The sequence below is a fragment of the Protopterus annectens genome, chromosome 8.part0, assembly GCF_019279795.1.
Source record: "Protopterus annectens isolate FY-2018-M chromosome 8.part0, PAN1.0, whole genome shotgun sequence".
NCBI classification, from domain to species: Eukaryota; Metazoa; Chordata; order Ceratodontiformes; family Protopteridae; genus Protopterus; species Protopterus annectens.
In genome coordinates this window covers 837,552,510-837,569,820 of record NC_056741.1, presented here as the reverse complement: position 1 = coordinate 837,569,820, position 17,311 = coordinate 837,552,510, and the positions used below count along the sequence as shown (strand labels likewise).

Genomic DNA, 17,311 nt, shown 5'->3' with positions numbered 1-17,311 from the left:
GAGTGGAAAAATGTGGCACAAAAATCTCAGGGTCCTTTCCGTGTCACACATGGTGATGACACCACTAAGGGTAGAGGGGGTAACAATTCCAGAAGACACCCCTACAGAGGCAGAGGGGGTGCTCATAACTAAGGCTCCAGGGACTCCTTCTCTGGACAGCCTTACCAGTGCTCCTGAGGAGCAGCCCAATTGCTTACCTCTGGAAGCAGTCAGGGGTCATTTCTCTTTGTACCAAGCTGCCTGTCAATCCATTGCCACCCATCGTTGGATGCAGAGTATCACCACCAAAGGTTACACCATTCCCCTTTCTTGTCAGCCAAATCTTCCAAGAAAACTTCCCGACATTCCATCCAGTCAAAGGGAAGAAGCAGCTTCAGAGACAATAAAGCTGTCTCAAAAAAGAGTCATCCAACCAGTCCCACCAGACCAACATGGATCTGGATTCTACTCAAGATTCTTTTTGGTACCAAAAAAGACAGGGGACTGGAGACCTGTTTTGGATCTCAGCAGCTTAAACAAGTCTGTCACCCAAACCAAATTCTGGATGGTCACAGTTCAGTCCATTCTCCCTTATTTAAGGTAAGGTGATTGGATGTGCTCAATAGATCTCCAGGATGTGTATTACCACATCAAAATGGACAAACGCTCCAGAAGTCTGTTTCACTTCCAGCTAGGGGCCAGTCATTATCAATTTCGCGCCCTGCCATTCAGTCTCTCTACAGCCCCCAGAGTGTTCACGATGTGCATGACAGTGGTCACAGCTCACTTGAGATTACAAGGATTTCGGGTGTTTCCATATCTGGATGACTGACTCCTCACCAAGCATCTTCTGGTAACAACACTGCATTATAATCTCTCTCAGGCAAAATTGTTGGGAATAACGATACATTGGGAGAAGTCAAACCTTACTCCTACACAATGAATAGAGTTCAGTGTCCACCAAACTACCACACAACAGCCGAACATTTAAAAATGCATTACTTATATACACACATACCCCCACTAAAACCCGCCTTTTTTAATCAATTGAACAATTAAAATTTAAAAAGACATGTTCCTATATTACAAAAATGTGAAACATACCATTCAACACATAGCAAGCTTTTCCAAATAAAATCATTACTGATGTATCTAGTAACAATATATAACTATGCTTACTAGGTACATTAAGAACATAAAAAACTACACTTTCATTTAATAAAAATAGTGAATTACAAGTAAAAATAGTTATTTCTTATATCTTTATGCACTAATATATCTTCTGGAAGTCCAGTTCATGACATAATCACTGATGAATATTGTATGGACAAGTACATATTAGGACACAACCTAAATATTATAAATAAAAAATATAGTCGAATATGTAAAAATCTATATGTATATATTTTTTATATATCATTGCACATACCGGTAGAAACATTTTCAAAATTGGAAATTCTAAACCTTAACTAGTGGTTTTGTTGGAATTACCTCGTTGAGACCAGGTGGGGTGGCTGCATCTAGCATAATCTGCCATCTGATCTCCTGGCAGATTTAGTGGGGGTATGTGTGTATATAAGTAATGCATTTTTAAATGTTCATTGTTCTGATGAAGGCAGTTATTTTTACTGCAGAAAGCGCTTAACCTGTATTTTGGATATATTAAACTTGTTTCCAGCTTCCAGCATTGCCTCCGGTTTCCTGGTGTGTTTTGCCTGTTCGGCTGTTGTGTGGTAATGAATAGAGTTCATTGGAGCAGTGTTCAATACTCAGTCCTGTCTAGTATCACTCCCAATTCACAGACTCCACCATTTGAAGCTTCAGCTCCGAGTGATACTCTCTCAAACAAAAGTCTCAGCAAGGGAGGTTCTATGGCAGCTTAGATCTTGATAGTGCCTTTAGCAAAGCTACATATGCAGATCCTGCAATGGCTCCTTCTTTGTCAATGTTTCCCAAACTATTACCCCCTCTATTACCAGATTCGAATAACCAACTCCTTCAAATAGAACCTCCTTTGGTGGATGAGGCCAGATGTAGAACTTTGGAGTCACCCTTTTCAATCCCCTCAGCCCAGAGCCATCGTGACCATGGATGCTTCCCTGATTGGGTGTGGGGGGGGGCATTTCCAGGGGAAGACAGTCCAAGGCACATGGTCCACCTCAGAGGCCCACCTACCCATCAGTGTTCTGGAACTGAGAGATGTGCTGTTAGCATTGAAGGCCTTTCATTCATCTCTCCCTTCTGTGACAATTGCGATTCAGTCAGACAATATGTCAGTGGTCTGGTATATCAACAAACAAGGAGCAACCAAGTTCTACCCCTTATGTCGAGAAGCCCTAAGAATTTGGCAGTGGTCGATAGCTTCCAACCACTTTCTGATGGCAACGCATATCCCAGGGAGCTCCACGTGATTGTGGACAAATTGAGCAGATGCATTCTCATGCCTCACGAGTGGTCTCTCAACCCCGAGGTGGTGACAGAAATCTTCAGCCACTGGGGCCAGCCTTGCTGTGATCTTTTCACCTCCCCATCGAACAACAAGTGCAGCAGCTATTTCGCCATACTTCCCCCAGACGGGGAGTCACCAAGAGATGCTCTAATCCACGATTGGCCCACAGGACTTCTTTACACTTATCCTCCCATCCCCCTGATTCCACATTTTGTAAAGAAAGCTGTTCGGTTGAGATGCAAGGTGATCCTCATAGCTCCATTCTGGCCTTGATAAGTTTGGTCCCCTTTCCTTCAGCCTCACCTGGTATGCCCACCATGGATTCTGGACCCTCTACCAGATCTAATTACTCACCCCCAAGGGTTGAGTCACCCAATTCTGTCCAGTCTGAAGCTGACAGCTTGGTTTCTCCACTTCCATTAGTCGCCAGGCAAGCTAATCTTTCCTCGCATATTCGAGACATAATTCTGGCCTCTCATAAACCATCCACCAGAATACTATATCAAGATAAATGGAAAATGTTCTCCATCTGGTCCAAGGATAACATGCTAGACCCATATTCAGCTCCAGTAACTGCAGTGCTTCAATGCCTGGCTACTTTTTTCGATAATGGAACCTCTGCCTCTACCATATGAGTAGATCTAGTGACAATTTCTAATTTCCATAATGGTATAGATGACACCCCTCTTATCTCTTTACACTTTTGCAAGGCCTTCCTCAAAGGGACTTCTGATATCAGGCCTCCTATCAGACCTCCCATGGAACCATGGAACTTCACTTTAGTTCTTCAGTCTTTAACTCAAAAACCTTTTGAACCTGCTTCAAAGTGTGACCTAAAGTTTTTGTCTTGGAATTCCTTTTTTGGTAGCCATCACATCTGCCAGAAGGGTCTTGGAGCTGCAGGCATTGTGTATCAAGAGACCCTATCTGGTCTTTCATAAAGACAGAGTATCACTTTGGATAAATCCATCCTTCCTTCCCAAAGTTGTTTCTGAATTCTCCATAAACCAAACCATTGATCTACCAGTGTTCTTTCTGAATTTTGCCAATAGAGGAGAGTACTGCCTTCACTCCTTAGACATACATAGACAATTGAGATTCTACCTAGACAGGACCAAACCTATCCATAAATCTGAACAACTTTTCATCTCCTTTTCTTAGCCCAGAATGAGAGAGGCTTTTTCCAAGATTACATTATCAAAATGGCTAAGGGACTGCATACGTTTCATCTATTCCCTCAGTAACGAACCTATGCCAAAAGTTAAAGCTCACACCACTAGATCTATGGCAACATCTGTAGCTTTCCATTCCAGGGCTTCCATGGATGACATCTGTACAGCAGCTACTTGGGCTAAGCTTCATACCTTTATTAATCATTACAAATTGGACTTGGTCTCCAGACGGAGAGTTGGCTTTGGCTCAGTGGTACTCAGGAATGTTCTTCCATAAGGGCCGCCCATGGACCTCAAGGTAGCTTGGGATTCTGTCCCATCAGTGATGAATGGAAAAAAGATTAACAACATCAGATAAATAAGTTATGTCTTACCATAAAGTTCCATCTGTGTTGTTCATGTTCTTCCATTCATCACTTCCCATCCTCCTTCCCACTCCAAAGGCTCCTGGGGGATGCTTTGGGTCCAAGTGGTGCCCTAAGGTATTTGTGCAGAAGTGGCCTCAGCTTTACTTCTCTTTCTGTAGCAAACTCGATCTGGGGTAACAGAGAGGAAGGGCATTCTGGGTAGAGACTTAGCTCAAGGGTTTTTTTGGCTGGCACGAGCTTGGTAAAGAGGCCTACTCAGTTCCAAGGGCTCAGAACCGAAGCCATCAGTGATGAATGAAAGAAGATGAACAACACAGATAGAATGTTATGGTAAGACATAACTTCTTTTTTGTCCAATTAAGACAGCTGTATTTCTGTAAATGGGCATATGTATGATTAAACAGATGTAAGAGGATTGGAGCTAAATTATGTTAGTATTTATTATAAAACAACAGAGGTGTAAAATGTCAGGAACTGGAGCCTTACCACCCAATTTCAATTTTGCAAATACAGATTTTATTTCTTCTTGCATAAAGATGTTTATCCAGGCTATCTACCAGCTTTGAAGGAATAAGTTTTGGATTATACTGGCTTACATATTTATCAATTAAAATCAAGATGATTAACATGTTGTGAGAAGTGAAAATTTTATTGTAGGTATTGTCAAACATATTCAAGATTTCTTTAGTATCCATAGTTTTGACCATTTTCTTGAAAGATTTAAACATTGTTCCTAAGATGTTAACCTTTATTATTTGGATAAGAGTTTTGAATGGGTATGTTGCCCATTCAGAAACTTGAATTTGTCTTAAGCTTGACATCGTTCACGTTGCCAGTGTGTTTGGTATTTAGTTTAGCCTGTAGATTAAGATGTTGGAATTGTCTATATAAAACCACCATTGTCATTCTCTACTGCATTGTCCAATTCAACTTTCCAAATCTTTTATTTGACTACTTGTTTTTTAATAAGAAGAATTGTTGATCAAAAGTCCTCTTAATTTAACATTAAAAATTGTTCATCGTGTATCAGAAAGGATGTGGCTATCTTATATTTAAGAAGTAAAATCAGTTAACTCTGCTTTGATAGTCATTCAGATGAAATTGTTTTCCAAGTGATTAGGGTTTAATTTGAATTAGGTTTAGGATGTCTTTCTGTGGGAAAGCTAAAATCTATCAGAAGACTGGCATGATATGAAAATGAGCTAAGAGTTGATGATAGGAGGCTGAATTATAAAGTTGACGGGAGACTGAGAATGAATCTAGCCGCCTTCTCAATTTGTAGACTAACTAGTAAAGTGAAGTCTGTACCTTACATATTTCATATCGTCTATAAACTGTTCAAAAGCAACTGTAATATCAATTAAGATCTCAGACTGCCTTGTGCCTGAGAAGGTGCAAGGGCATAACCTGTTGTACTTGGAACTTAAATTTAGAATTCAGTCAATCGCCAGAATAAAAAAAGATGATTGTTATACCACAGTAAAAGATAAGATAGTTCTAAAAATTGGTTTTGTCTTGGTAGGGAGCATGGATTGATATAATTATGTTTTGAATACGGACGCTTCTGAAAGTGCTTACCTTTGTTGCATGTCTTTATTAGAGGTATAATTTATATATTACAATTTCTTTTAATTATTATAACAGCTCCTGAGCTGACAGTACTAAAACCTCCAGCAAAAGCAAAGGGATCAATTTCCTTTAATGTGTTTCTAAGTTCAAACCATTCATATGCACCACCTGGATGAAACAAATATCTGAATCCATATTGTAAAGCAGATGCCATAAAATTACATTTTGGGGTGTGTGGGGATTAAATGCTGTTGAAGTTCCAAGACCGCATTTGTACTAGTGACAACACATTTTATTTACATTTATTGACACCATAGCTAAATGTGAGTTGAACTTGGGAACAAGTTTCTTTCCAAGAATACATTACATACTGGAACAGAAATGGTCATTGTTAAGAGGATTTTTGAGATAATGACCAAATATGCATTAAATAAAAGGAGAAGCGTAGTTTAGCAAGGCGGTGTCTAATGTTTGAGCAGCTAATGTAGATAATTATTCCAAACCCAGTCCAAAGCTGTACCTGAGTGTGCCTAACTTAATTACTACAATCCAAGCTAAAAAAACTTCCTATGAACCATTACAACTTAAAGAGAAATACCACTAACCCTACCTTACCATATCTTCTAATGAAAATTTAAACAAGGTATTTAGATCTGCATATTCTATTACTTTTAAACCTTCCTGCATCTGCTTCTTAGAGATTTGGATATGTCAAAAGTTATTTGTCCCTATGTTATCATAGGTACTTCGATTACTTGTGAAAAGTAATATGCTAACTTAGAAATAACAGAAAAAACTTACTTGGGAGTGAATGTAATCAAAAACTCTGATTAACTGTAGCTGTTAGAGTTTGCTAATAACCAGGTAAACGGGAAAGAAAAAGAACTTCAGCTGGAAATTGTTAGCTGTAAACATGGAACATTCACTTACAATATTTGTGGCTTAATAGCATACTACATAGCATTAGAAGGCAAATGTGGCTGATGAAGTGAAGGGAAACTGCTATACGTTTGATATTTGTACCACAACAACCTTATATACAACCAATAACAAACAAATATTACATTCCAGGGTGAATGTCAGGCCACTGTGCATTAAAAGATTGAAATTGTTTGCATTATTGCATTTGTGCTTGCACTTTACAACTAATTATCATGTATGCAAACATAATAACTTAACTGTTGTTGAAAAAACAAGAAAAAACATGTTTATATAAAATATTTATTAAATAATTGGTATGTGCTTTGAAGGGAAATTAAACTCTCACTGCTCTCATTTTCACAAAACTTTTTGTATTATTTCCCTTTATGATTCAAACATAAAGCATAGATGGAAAATAGGCAATACACAGACACAAAACGCACAGAGTCAAGCAGAAAGAAAGAAAGAAAGGCAATTAGATATTTAGGGAAGAATGGGATAGAGACAGGAAATAGAGTTAGTGACTTTCATGTCACCTTACCATCCCCTGAAAATGAAGACTGACATCTCAGTCATAAAAAGTAATGGAATGCCAGTGTCACACACAGTTGTCTGGAACAAACGTCCTCACCCAGGAAGTTAGATGATTAAAAAATGTTACTTAACTTATTAAGGTATTGAAGCACAGCCCAACAGAAGAACTCTGCATAAGATCATGGACTCACAAAGAACAGCAGGTCACAACCAGCACACCTCAGAAATAAAAATGACAACTATTAATACTGAGAAAACGAACAGATCTTACTCATACAAGGAGTTACAATAATTGCTGAACACCATATAACTGTCCCAGCCATTTCTCAATTTTGACATAATTTTAAAATGAAGAAACAACTGACAACATACACCTTGCATATTTGGGCTTATCTAGTATAGTAAACTAATGCTTCCTAGGGAAAAATAAAATAAATAAAACACTGAACAGTATTCTGCTGCCCATGCCAAAGAATTCCTTACAAATATGTGCATTGTTAAAGGCTTACAATTAAAATAGACTGTGGTAGGTAGGGTATGTTATCCTGAATACTACTCCTCTCTGTATTAACATTTGAATATATGGAGCCATTGTTATCCCATCCTCCTTATCTCTTTAGATAGGTCAGCTGGTGTCATTAATTTATTATCAGTCCAGAGTATTTCCTTTATCTTTTTTGGCGGTTTGCAGGATTTAGAAATTGTGTGCAGCACTTAAAAAATTTAGTGTAGTCCAGTCGTAGTGAGACTCATCTTTTCCTGGGTTCATAATGCCTTCTTCACTGTATCAATTATGTAGGCATTTAATGTCTTTGGCTCCTGTGATTGTATGAAAAATTTCTTGGACAGTAGAGGATAATATATCAGGCATGGTATTTCTACTTCATCCCCTAATAATTATGTTAGCTCTCCACAAATGCCTGTCTAATTTTATTATTGTCATTTTAAATGCTTCTACGTTATTTCCTAAGGAATTAATCTGATAAAAGACTGAATCCCAAAATACTGAAAACATGTTTAATGCAGGGGGCAACCCCCCCTGCAACCCTCATGTGGGGGGCTGCTAATTATATATACCAACTTCAAGATCACACAACAGTGGAGAAGGAACAAATTCCATCCTTCAGTATTTTTGAGTTTTCGGTATTTTGGAATTCAGTCTTTTGGTTTGTCAGTGTTCTGAAGTAGACCGGTCTACTCAGGTGCCGTCCCATGCATATGTTTTTACAAAGTTTAAAAAATATATATCTGTATCTATATCAATTTATCTATATATGTATGTGTGTGTGTTTCTATATATAAGTGTATCAATATATATATATATATATATATATATATATATATATATATATATATTTATATTTATATAGAGAGAGGTTTACTATCCAAATGTCGAACCAAAAAATAATTTCCGTTCATCACACTGAATACAGAAAATGAAAGGCAAAATTCAGAACAAGTCACAATGTCGAATCAGCTGAATTAATTCAGCAGATTCAACATTGTTGTTGAAAACATTACGTGATATCTGTATAGGAGCACAGGTAAAGGAAATTCCTATACCTAATATCACGTTTTTGCAGGGGGGCTTGCCCCCCTGAACCCCCCCCCCCCACACTCCCTGCTAACTATATATTCCAACTCCAAAATCACACTACAGTGAGGAAAGGGATGAATTTCCCAAAAAGCACTGTACTGCTATCTCTGTGCAGTTCTTCAAGTTTATATTAGTGAATGCACAGTGCATTCACTGATATAAATTTTAGAACACTGAGATGTTCGGCCAGATGGAAATTTGAACATCTGTGTTTCGAGTTTTCCATCTGCAGGTATCTCAACTCGAGATTCTGATATTAAACCATATATATATATATATATATATATATATATATATATATATATTTATATATATATATATATATATATATTTATATATATAAATATATATATATATATATATATATATGTATATATACACACACACACACACACACACACACGAGTGTGTGTGTGTGAGCATGTGTGTGCGCATGTGTGTGTGTATGGGTCTATTTCATATAATTGACTACCACATAACTGAGGCGTAGATGATGAAACTTCAGAAACCCGAATGGCGAAATTCACCTGGGTAAGTAAGTATATGGCCGACAGTCAACAAAACTCATGCCAAGGTACCCCCGCGCCCCAACTAAATATACCAACTCTGGGATCGCACTACAGTGAAGAACAGGACATGTTGGCCAAGTATTTACTTACCCTAGTAAACAGTCATCATTCTGGTTTCTGAAGTTTCGTTCTTTTCATCTCGGTTATTTGAACGTCTGTTATGTGGCAGTCGATCATGTGATGTAGACCCACATATACACGTGCATACACAAACACACACACACACACACACATATATATATATATATATATATATATATATATATATATACATATATACATATATATAAATGCCATTCCCAAGTGAAAGTTAGTCAGATAAGTGACATATGTATGGTCTGATTTTATATCTTGTATGTGTAACATCGTATACTGTAGAGCTAGGAAATGCATTTCATCACAAATGGTAAAGTGATCCAAAGTCACTCAAGCTAAATATTTTTCTTTCCTTTTTTTCTTTTTGTTTTTAATTATTTTTGATAGGTTTGGTTAGTATTTGAGTGAAACCTATCTTCTGTATGTTTTTTTATTTTAGCGATTTTAAGAGGTCAAGACTTATAGTTTATAGTTTCTTGTAGTTTTTATTTATTTTTGTTTGATTGTTATCAGTGTTGCTTTCCTAGGGTGGCATGCTGTTTTGCTTTTCATTTTTTTTTGGTTACTTTAGTCTTCTCAGTTGACAGTGCATTTTGTAATTAGGGCTTTGGTTTATGTATGTATGTATGTATTTTACTGTTAATGCTCATATCAGATGAGGTTAGGAGCTAAGTTTCCTCTTCCTGATTAGGCAGGTAAAATGGGTTTGTGAGCACCCTTTGGGGAAGGTTGGCTGGACAGCTGTCCAGGACCTGGTGACTAGCCCATCCCCTACCTCCCAACTGTAACCTCTAGAGAATGGATGGGCTGTTAGGACTTACTTGGATAGAATGGTTTGTCATATCCTGAATGTTTAAAGGTAGTGGAGCCATCAGACAGAAGACCTGTAGACATGGGAAGGATATTAAAAAAATTAGTCCTTCCTGAACATTTTTTTTTGCATGTAAGTGTGTTAATCTAGCTAGGGCAAAATATATCTCTTAAGCGCATGTTCACAAGTGTACAATCTAGATGAATCAGAGAATGCAAGGATGTCAGTCTGGCTCCCGTGATAATGAGGACTTGGCCATGGCAACTCCACCACTAACACATATTTATCTAGTGGGCACTGACCCAAGAGATGAAGGTGAGTGATTAAAATCAAGTGATCACCTTCTGATTAAGGCTAGGATGGCAAATTCCCCACACACAGCACAGTTCATGCCTGAAGTGAGTGCGTACATAATACTTGTAAAGACCTTACTAATGTCCACGGCATGGTATAGCCTGAGTCATGAAAGGGCTGGGAAACTGGAGAGTCAGCAATCCTAGCCATAGACAGAATGAAATTCAAAATTTATTCTGTAAAGGAGATAAAACGTGTTGGAGGCATAGCATTGACATAAAGGCTGAAAATACAAAAAGCAAGCAAGAAAATATATAAATAAACATGTAAACTAAAGTAAAGAAAATGCAAGTCAGTAACTCACACTTGCCAGTTGGACTGGTGTTGTTGATTTATACGTTTCACTTCAGTTTGCAGCCCAGTGAAATGGTCAGTGTAATATAACTCTCCTGTTTTCTCCAGTATGCAGCTTTTACACCAAGCAGAAGGGCAAACAGCAGCTAAGTAAGTGAATGTGGTACACACACGCACACACACACACACACACACACACACACACACACACACACACACACACACACACACACACACACACAAGGGGGGGGTCTCTTTTTGCTAAAAATTATGTAAAGTTTTATTTGTATTGCAAAATAGTTTTCATTATTGCAGACTTTTGCATGATTGTCGTATTTTGTTCTCTTCACAGAACCACCTTCTGTAAGCATGTACAGTGAGAAGCCTTATGTTCCCGGTCAGAATAATACTATCTACTGTTATGCAACTGGATTTTATCCCCCTGAGATTGATATTGTGTTCTTTGAGAATGGAAACCATTTTGCTGGGAAGGTATATGCATCTGACATTGCTTTCTCAGAAGACTGGAGGTTTAAAATTATGAAGTTCATTCATGTTGTTCCACAGCAGACCACCTTGTACTCCTGCAAGGTTAATCATATCAGCTTTAAACAACCCCGGGAGTTAACACTAGGTAAGCCTTGACATACTGATTTGTACACACTTAAGACTTTTAATTGCTTGTGGTCACTCATTTTTAAAACATATATTTGATCTTAAGCACATCTATACCATTCCTTATCTGTGTAAATTATATAGCTATTTGATATTTGGAAGTTGTTGTGCATCTAACAATATATAAACATTGCAAACTTTTTGAGATCAGTTCTGAAAGTGCTTACAAGCAAATGACATGTTTATTTATTTAGACTGTATTATTTAGGATTATTGACTGTAAAAAAAGGAATAACCAATCTTCAATGTAGGCCTAAGGAATAAAGCTCCCCAGAAATTACATACAATTGGAAAGCAAGTAGATATGAAGATAAATATGTTTTCAGGCTCAGAAAGTCAATGGGATGCATTAGCAACATTTTCAAGCAATTTGGTTTACTAATGAAAAATTTACAGGACTGGGCAAAAAAGTACATATATTCATGTGGAAAATTGCAACATATAAATGTAATGGAATAAGCAATTTTGACAGAATGACATTTTGGACAGTGATGTAGTGTTCAAAAGCAGGAGATGCTTAGATAGAATGGAAATCTTTGAAAGCTAGATGATTGTGGGGAAGGTGAGAAGGTTTTTGGATAGTAGTGATCACCGTGCAAAGATTCAGTTCTGATTGTTGTCAGGTGACACTAACCATCAATAAGAAATGTTAAGAGGAGAGATTAAATCCTTACATTTTCACATGTGATATCTGAGCTACAAAGACAAGTCATTTAGAGGAGAGACAGATATGCTGCTTTTCTAAAGGGAGTCCCCAGAGAGAGAGAGAGAGTAAGAAATGTTTCTTAGAAATTCATTTCTTAAGCAGTGGTTATGGTCGATAACACCACTCAGACATGGGCAAATACTGAGACTCTTATTTGTGAGGAATAAAAATGGGTGTAATAGCTTCACTTGGAGTATGATAATGTGTTGTGTTGTACATCTGAACTAAAGATTTCAGAGAAATACAGTGATGGGTCCTGTAAGCTGTGCTATGAAACTAGCAGTGTTCAAGAGTGTACAGTAAGAAATATTGTACACCACTAAAGGTTCACGTAGAGTAATAGAAACTGAGGAAAAGATTAGTATTACTGCAGTAACTGAAGAATAAATAGTATTACTGCAGTAACTGAAAAATAATCTAGATTGTTTTACTCAGTAAAGCATTCCAAACCTTTCTCTTAACATGAGGATAAAGTTGTAGATGTCGATCTAAAATAACACATAGAAGCTTGAGAGAGAGAAGTAAATATTTCTTATGCAGTCTTATACATTGCTAATATTTTAAATTGAATACTCTGGAACAAATTTAAATGTCTGGAAGTAATAATCATAAACTTGTTTTCTCTGTCTCTCTTTTTCTCTCTTTTTTATATAAGGTTAGAGACATCAAGATATGACGGATGCTGATCTGAGGTTTGTTTGAAGGTTGTTGATGACATCTGATATATATATATATATATATATATATATATATATATATATATATATATATAAATGTAGGGCAGGGTAGAGTATTCCTGCATTGTATACATGTCGATGACATCTGATATATATGTAGGGCAGGGTAGAGTATTCCTGCATTGTATACATGTCGATGACATCTGATATATATGTAGGGTAGGGTAGAGTATTCCTGCATTGTATACATATTGATGACATCTGATATATATATAGGGCAGGGTAGAGTATTCCTGCATTGTATACATGTCGATGACATCTGATATATATGTAGGGCAGGGTAGAGTATTCCTGCATTGCATACATGTTGATGACATCTGATGTATATGTAGGACAGAGTAGAGAATTCCTGCATTGTATACATATTGATGACATCTGATATATATGTAGGGGAGGGTAGAATATTCTTGCATTGTATACATGTTGATGACATCTGATATATATGTAGGGCAGGGTAGAGTATTCCTACATTGTATACATAAATGAATAGTCAAAGGTAACAGTCCACTCGATAAAAGAAACCAAAATCTGTTCCCTTAGGCTCAGATTCGTAGTGCTGGCACTCCAATAACTGTGGTAAAACTTTGATAAAAACTCCTTTATTTAAACATAAACTTCAAACGTGAGTTAAGCGCTTTCATCTAAAATACTTAGACCTCCTCAGAACTGAATCACTTCTTGTCCATTAAGTTTATATACTACATACATTTCCAATTGTTTAATTAATTAATTGAATATTGAAGTTATACATTGTTTTAAAGTGCCAGTGTGCCTGTTGATAAAGTGCTTTATATAGTGCTCTTTATACATAAAAAATACCTTTTAAAATTCATTAAAACATTACATGTTGAGCTGTGCTGTCCACATATAATCATTTAAATTTCCTCTTGTATTTAAAAATAAACTTGTTAATAAAATACAATTCAATACATCAGTGTTGGACCTTATAAATTAAATCACAACTACCCTCATATTTCCCCTACCCCATATTTGCTAGGATGGGTTTTATAGAAATATGATCATTTAATCCTGGCAGGGTAGATGCGTCCAATTTCACTTGCCATTTGGTTTCCAACTCCTAGTTTCGTTTAATATTTCCCCCCCTAGGGTTCACTTTGGCTATGTCCACAATACCAAAGTGGAACATGTTACAGCCCTTGCTTTCTTCCAAATGCCTCCATAAAGCGTTTTTAGTGTCCTTTTCTTAATACAGTAATAATGATCGTAAATTCTCTCCCTCAATGTTCTGTCTGTCTTCCCTATGTAATAACTAGGACACTTGGAGCATTTAGCAAGATACACTAGATGGGAAGTTCTACAATTACCCTTCCTGAATTTTATCAAAGTCCTAGTCTGTCTTCAAGTTTCAAACTAGTTGCTGGAAGGATGTACCTACACTGTTTACATGTCCCACATCTAGTTGTTCCTTTCCTATCCTCCAACTCTATCTTATTATCTATTTTCTTTTCCAATTCCAATTTCAAATTACCCCCATTCCTTGACACAAATCTGGGTGTGGGTCCCACTATTCCCCCTATCTTCTTGTCCATTTTTAATATGTTCCAGTATTTACCAATTATTTCCTTTACATTGTTAGTCCAAGGTGTATATTGGAATATACATGCTCTAGTATAATCCAAGGGTGCATCACCCATTGGTTTTTCGGGGTTGCTTGCTTTAATTAGGGGTCCTTTCCCCAACAATGGAATATATTTTCTACCCCATTCTTTCATCACATACCTTGTTGTGTCTTCAACCATCCATTTTGGATATCCCCTTTGTATGAACATGTTCTCTATCCCCTGTAACTCTATAACCAGGTCTTCATACTCAGATGTCATCCTGGCGGCTCTAATACATTGCCCCTTGATGATACCTTTTTTCTGTGTAATGGGATGTGAACTAGTATATTCCAAGTATCCATTACTGAAACTTCCTTTCCTATATATTTTAGATTTCACTTTCCCATTCTCCACCATAATTAATGTGTCTAAGTAGGGCATAGCTAGTGAATCTACACTGAACGTAAATTTAAGGTCATTGCTCCGGGAGTTTAGGTAGGCCATGAATTCTTCCAACTCATCCCGGTCACTTTTCCAAATCAAAAAAACATCATCTGAAAACCTGTAGTAACATGTTATCTTACTATACCATTCAGTAGTAAATATATTTTCAACTTCCCATTCGTACAGGTATATATTAGCAAAAATGGGAGAAGGGTAGTTTTCAAAGAAATAGGGCAATTAATAGTAATTTCAAAGTAGGAAAGAAAGGCAATACATTTAACAAAAATGAAAGGGAATACACTGATGATGGATGTTATGATAAGAAGGAAAATCAAGGTAAAGTGTTAGATGGAAATGTTTTTTTAGGGAACCAGGGGGAAGAAGATGGCGTCAAAGCAGTTCAAACCAGTGGACAGAAAACTACAATTACCAAAAAAGGACCAAGGGGGAAGGGCACACGAGATGACAGATATGAATGGGATAAGAAAAATGAATAATATTATTAGTGTATACCAACAATTCTACATATACAATTACACCCAATATGAGATAAGGAAAGAACATTTTTCCCTGTTCAGCAAAGGGATGAAATATGTGCCTGTCAAGAAATTTAAAATAGAAGACTATATTATTGATTTAAAGAAATTTTTAAGAAAAATCAATTTGGCTGTGCTATACCAGAATGAAAATGGAAGGAGAGAGAATGGTAGTGAATTTAAGAAAAAAAGTACCTACACACCCCCACTACATGCAACTCTTGGACTATTTGAGAAAATGGTAACAGATGAGTTATACGCATATAATATTAAAGTCAATGGTACTAGAGTCAAGTATAATTTGAACAAACAGGAAGCTAGTGTATTGAAGGAATTACAAAATGAGAGATCGATAAGAATAATGAAACCCGACAAAGGGGGAGGGGTGGTTTTGTATGAACAGGAAGCTTACAAAAACAAGATTTATGATATCTTATTGAAATCTGGTCACTATACCATTTCATCAAAGAACGAAGTTAACATAGGTTATAACAAAATAAACTTGTATTTGGAAGATTTATTGGTAGATGAAAGGATTAGTGGAGATTTATATAAATTTTTGAAAACAGATTTTCCTATTATAAGTACGATAGTTGGTATCCCCAAGATCCACAAAACTATGGTGGACCCCCCTTTTAGACCCATTATTTCGGGGAACAGGTCTAAAACCTTCAACTTTGGAAAGGTAGTGGATGGTTGGTTGAAACCCCTGTACAAATCTATAAAGCATATTATCATTGACTCTTGGGATTTTTTAGGCAGGCTAAATAATGATCTGATAACACCAGGGGCTTTACTAGTAACTATAGATGTGATAGATTTATTTTCGAACATCCCACAGGAGGATGGGTTGATTAAATTAGAAAATTGTATGAGGAAATCAGGCAATTTTACATGGGACAAAATACAACTAACGGTGGAATTTATGGAACTGATACTCAAACACAATTATATAATGTTTGAAGGTGAATATTATGTGCAAACAAAAGGGGTAGCAATGGGGGCAGCTTGTGCCCCCATTTTTGCTAATATATACCTGTACGAATGGGAAGTTGAAAATATATTTACTACTGAATGGTATAGTAAGATAACATGTTACTACAGGTTTTTAGATGATGTTTTTTTGATTTGGAAAAGTGACCGGGATGAGTTGGAAGAATTCATGGCCTACCTAAACTCCCGGAGCAATGACCTTAAATTTACGTTCAGTGTAGATTCACTAGCTATGCCCTACTTAGACACATTAATTATGGTGGAGAATGGGAAAGTGAAATCTAAAATATATAGGAAAGGAAGTTTCAGTAATGGATACTTGGAATATACTAGTTCACATCCCATTACACAGAAAAAAAGTATCATCAAGGGGCAATGTATTAGAGCCGCCAGGATGACATCTGAGTATGAAGACCTGGTTATTGAGTTACAGGGGATAGAGAACATGTTCATACAAAGGGGATATCCAAAATGGATGGTTGAAGACACAACAAGGTATGTGATGAAAGAATGGGGTAGAAAATACATTCCATTGTTGGGGAAAGGACCCCTAATTAAAGTAAGTAACCCTGAAAAACCAATGGTTGATGCACCCTTGGATTATACTAGAGCATGTATATTCCAATATACACCTTGGACTAACAATGTAAAGGAAATAATTGGTAAATACTGGAACATATTAAAAATGGACAAGAAGATAGGGGGAATAGTGGGACCCACACCCAGATTTGTGTCAAGGAATGGGGGTAATTTGAAATTGGAATTGGAAAAGAAAATAGATAATAAGATAGAGTTGGAGGATAGGAAAGGAACAACTAGATGTGGGACATGTAAACAGTGTAGGTACATCTTTCCAGCAACTAGTTTGAAACTTGAAGACAGACTAGGGACTTTGATAAAATTCAGGAAGGGTAATTGTAGAACTTCCCATCTAGTGTATCTTGC

At 36.8% G+C, this 17,311-nt stretch overlaps 2 protein-coding genes across 3 annotated transcripts in view; one reads left to right on the top strand and one right to left on the bottom strand.

Annotated features, from left to right (window-relative positions):
• The window catches only part of LOC122809088 (class II histocompatibility antigen, B-L beta chain-like), an 837,388-nt gene that overhangs the window by 322,168 nt on the left and 497,909 nt on the right, over nucleotides 1-17,311 (bottom strand). The window lies entirely within an intron of this gene.
• LOC122809091 (class II histocompatibility antigen, B-L beta chain-like) overlaps nucleotides 1-17,311 on the top strand; it is a 114,216-nt gene that overhangs the window by 63,245 nt on the left and 33,660 nt on the right. Inside the window, exon 3 of the mRNA XM_044080321.1 lies at nucleotides 11,066-11,347. Coding sequence (XP_043936256.1) covers nucleotides 11,066-11,347 — 282 coding nt within the window. The remainder of the gene's footprint in view (nucleotides 1-11,065; nucleotides 11,348-17,311) is intronic.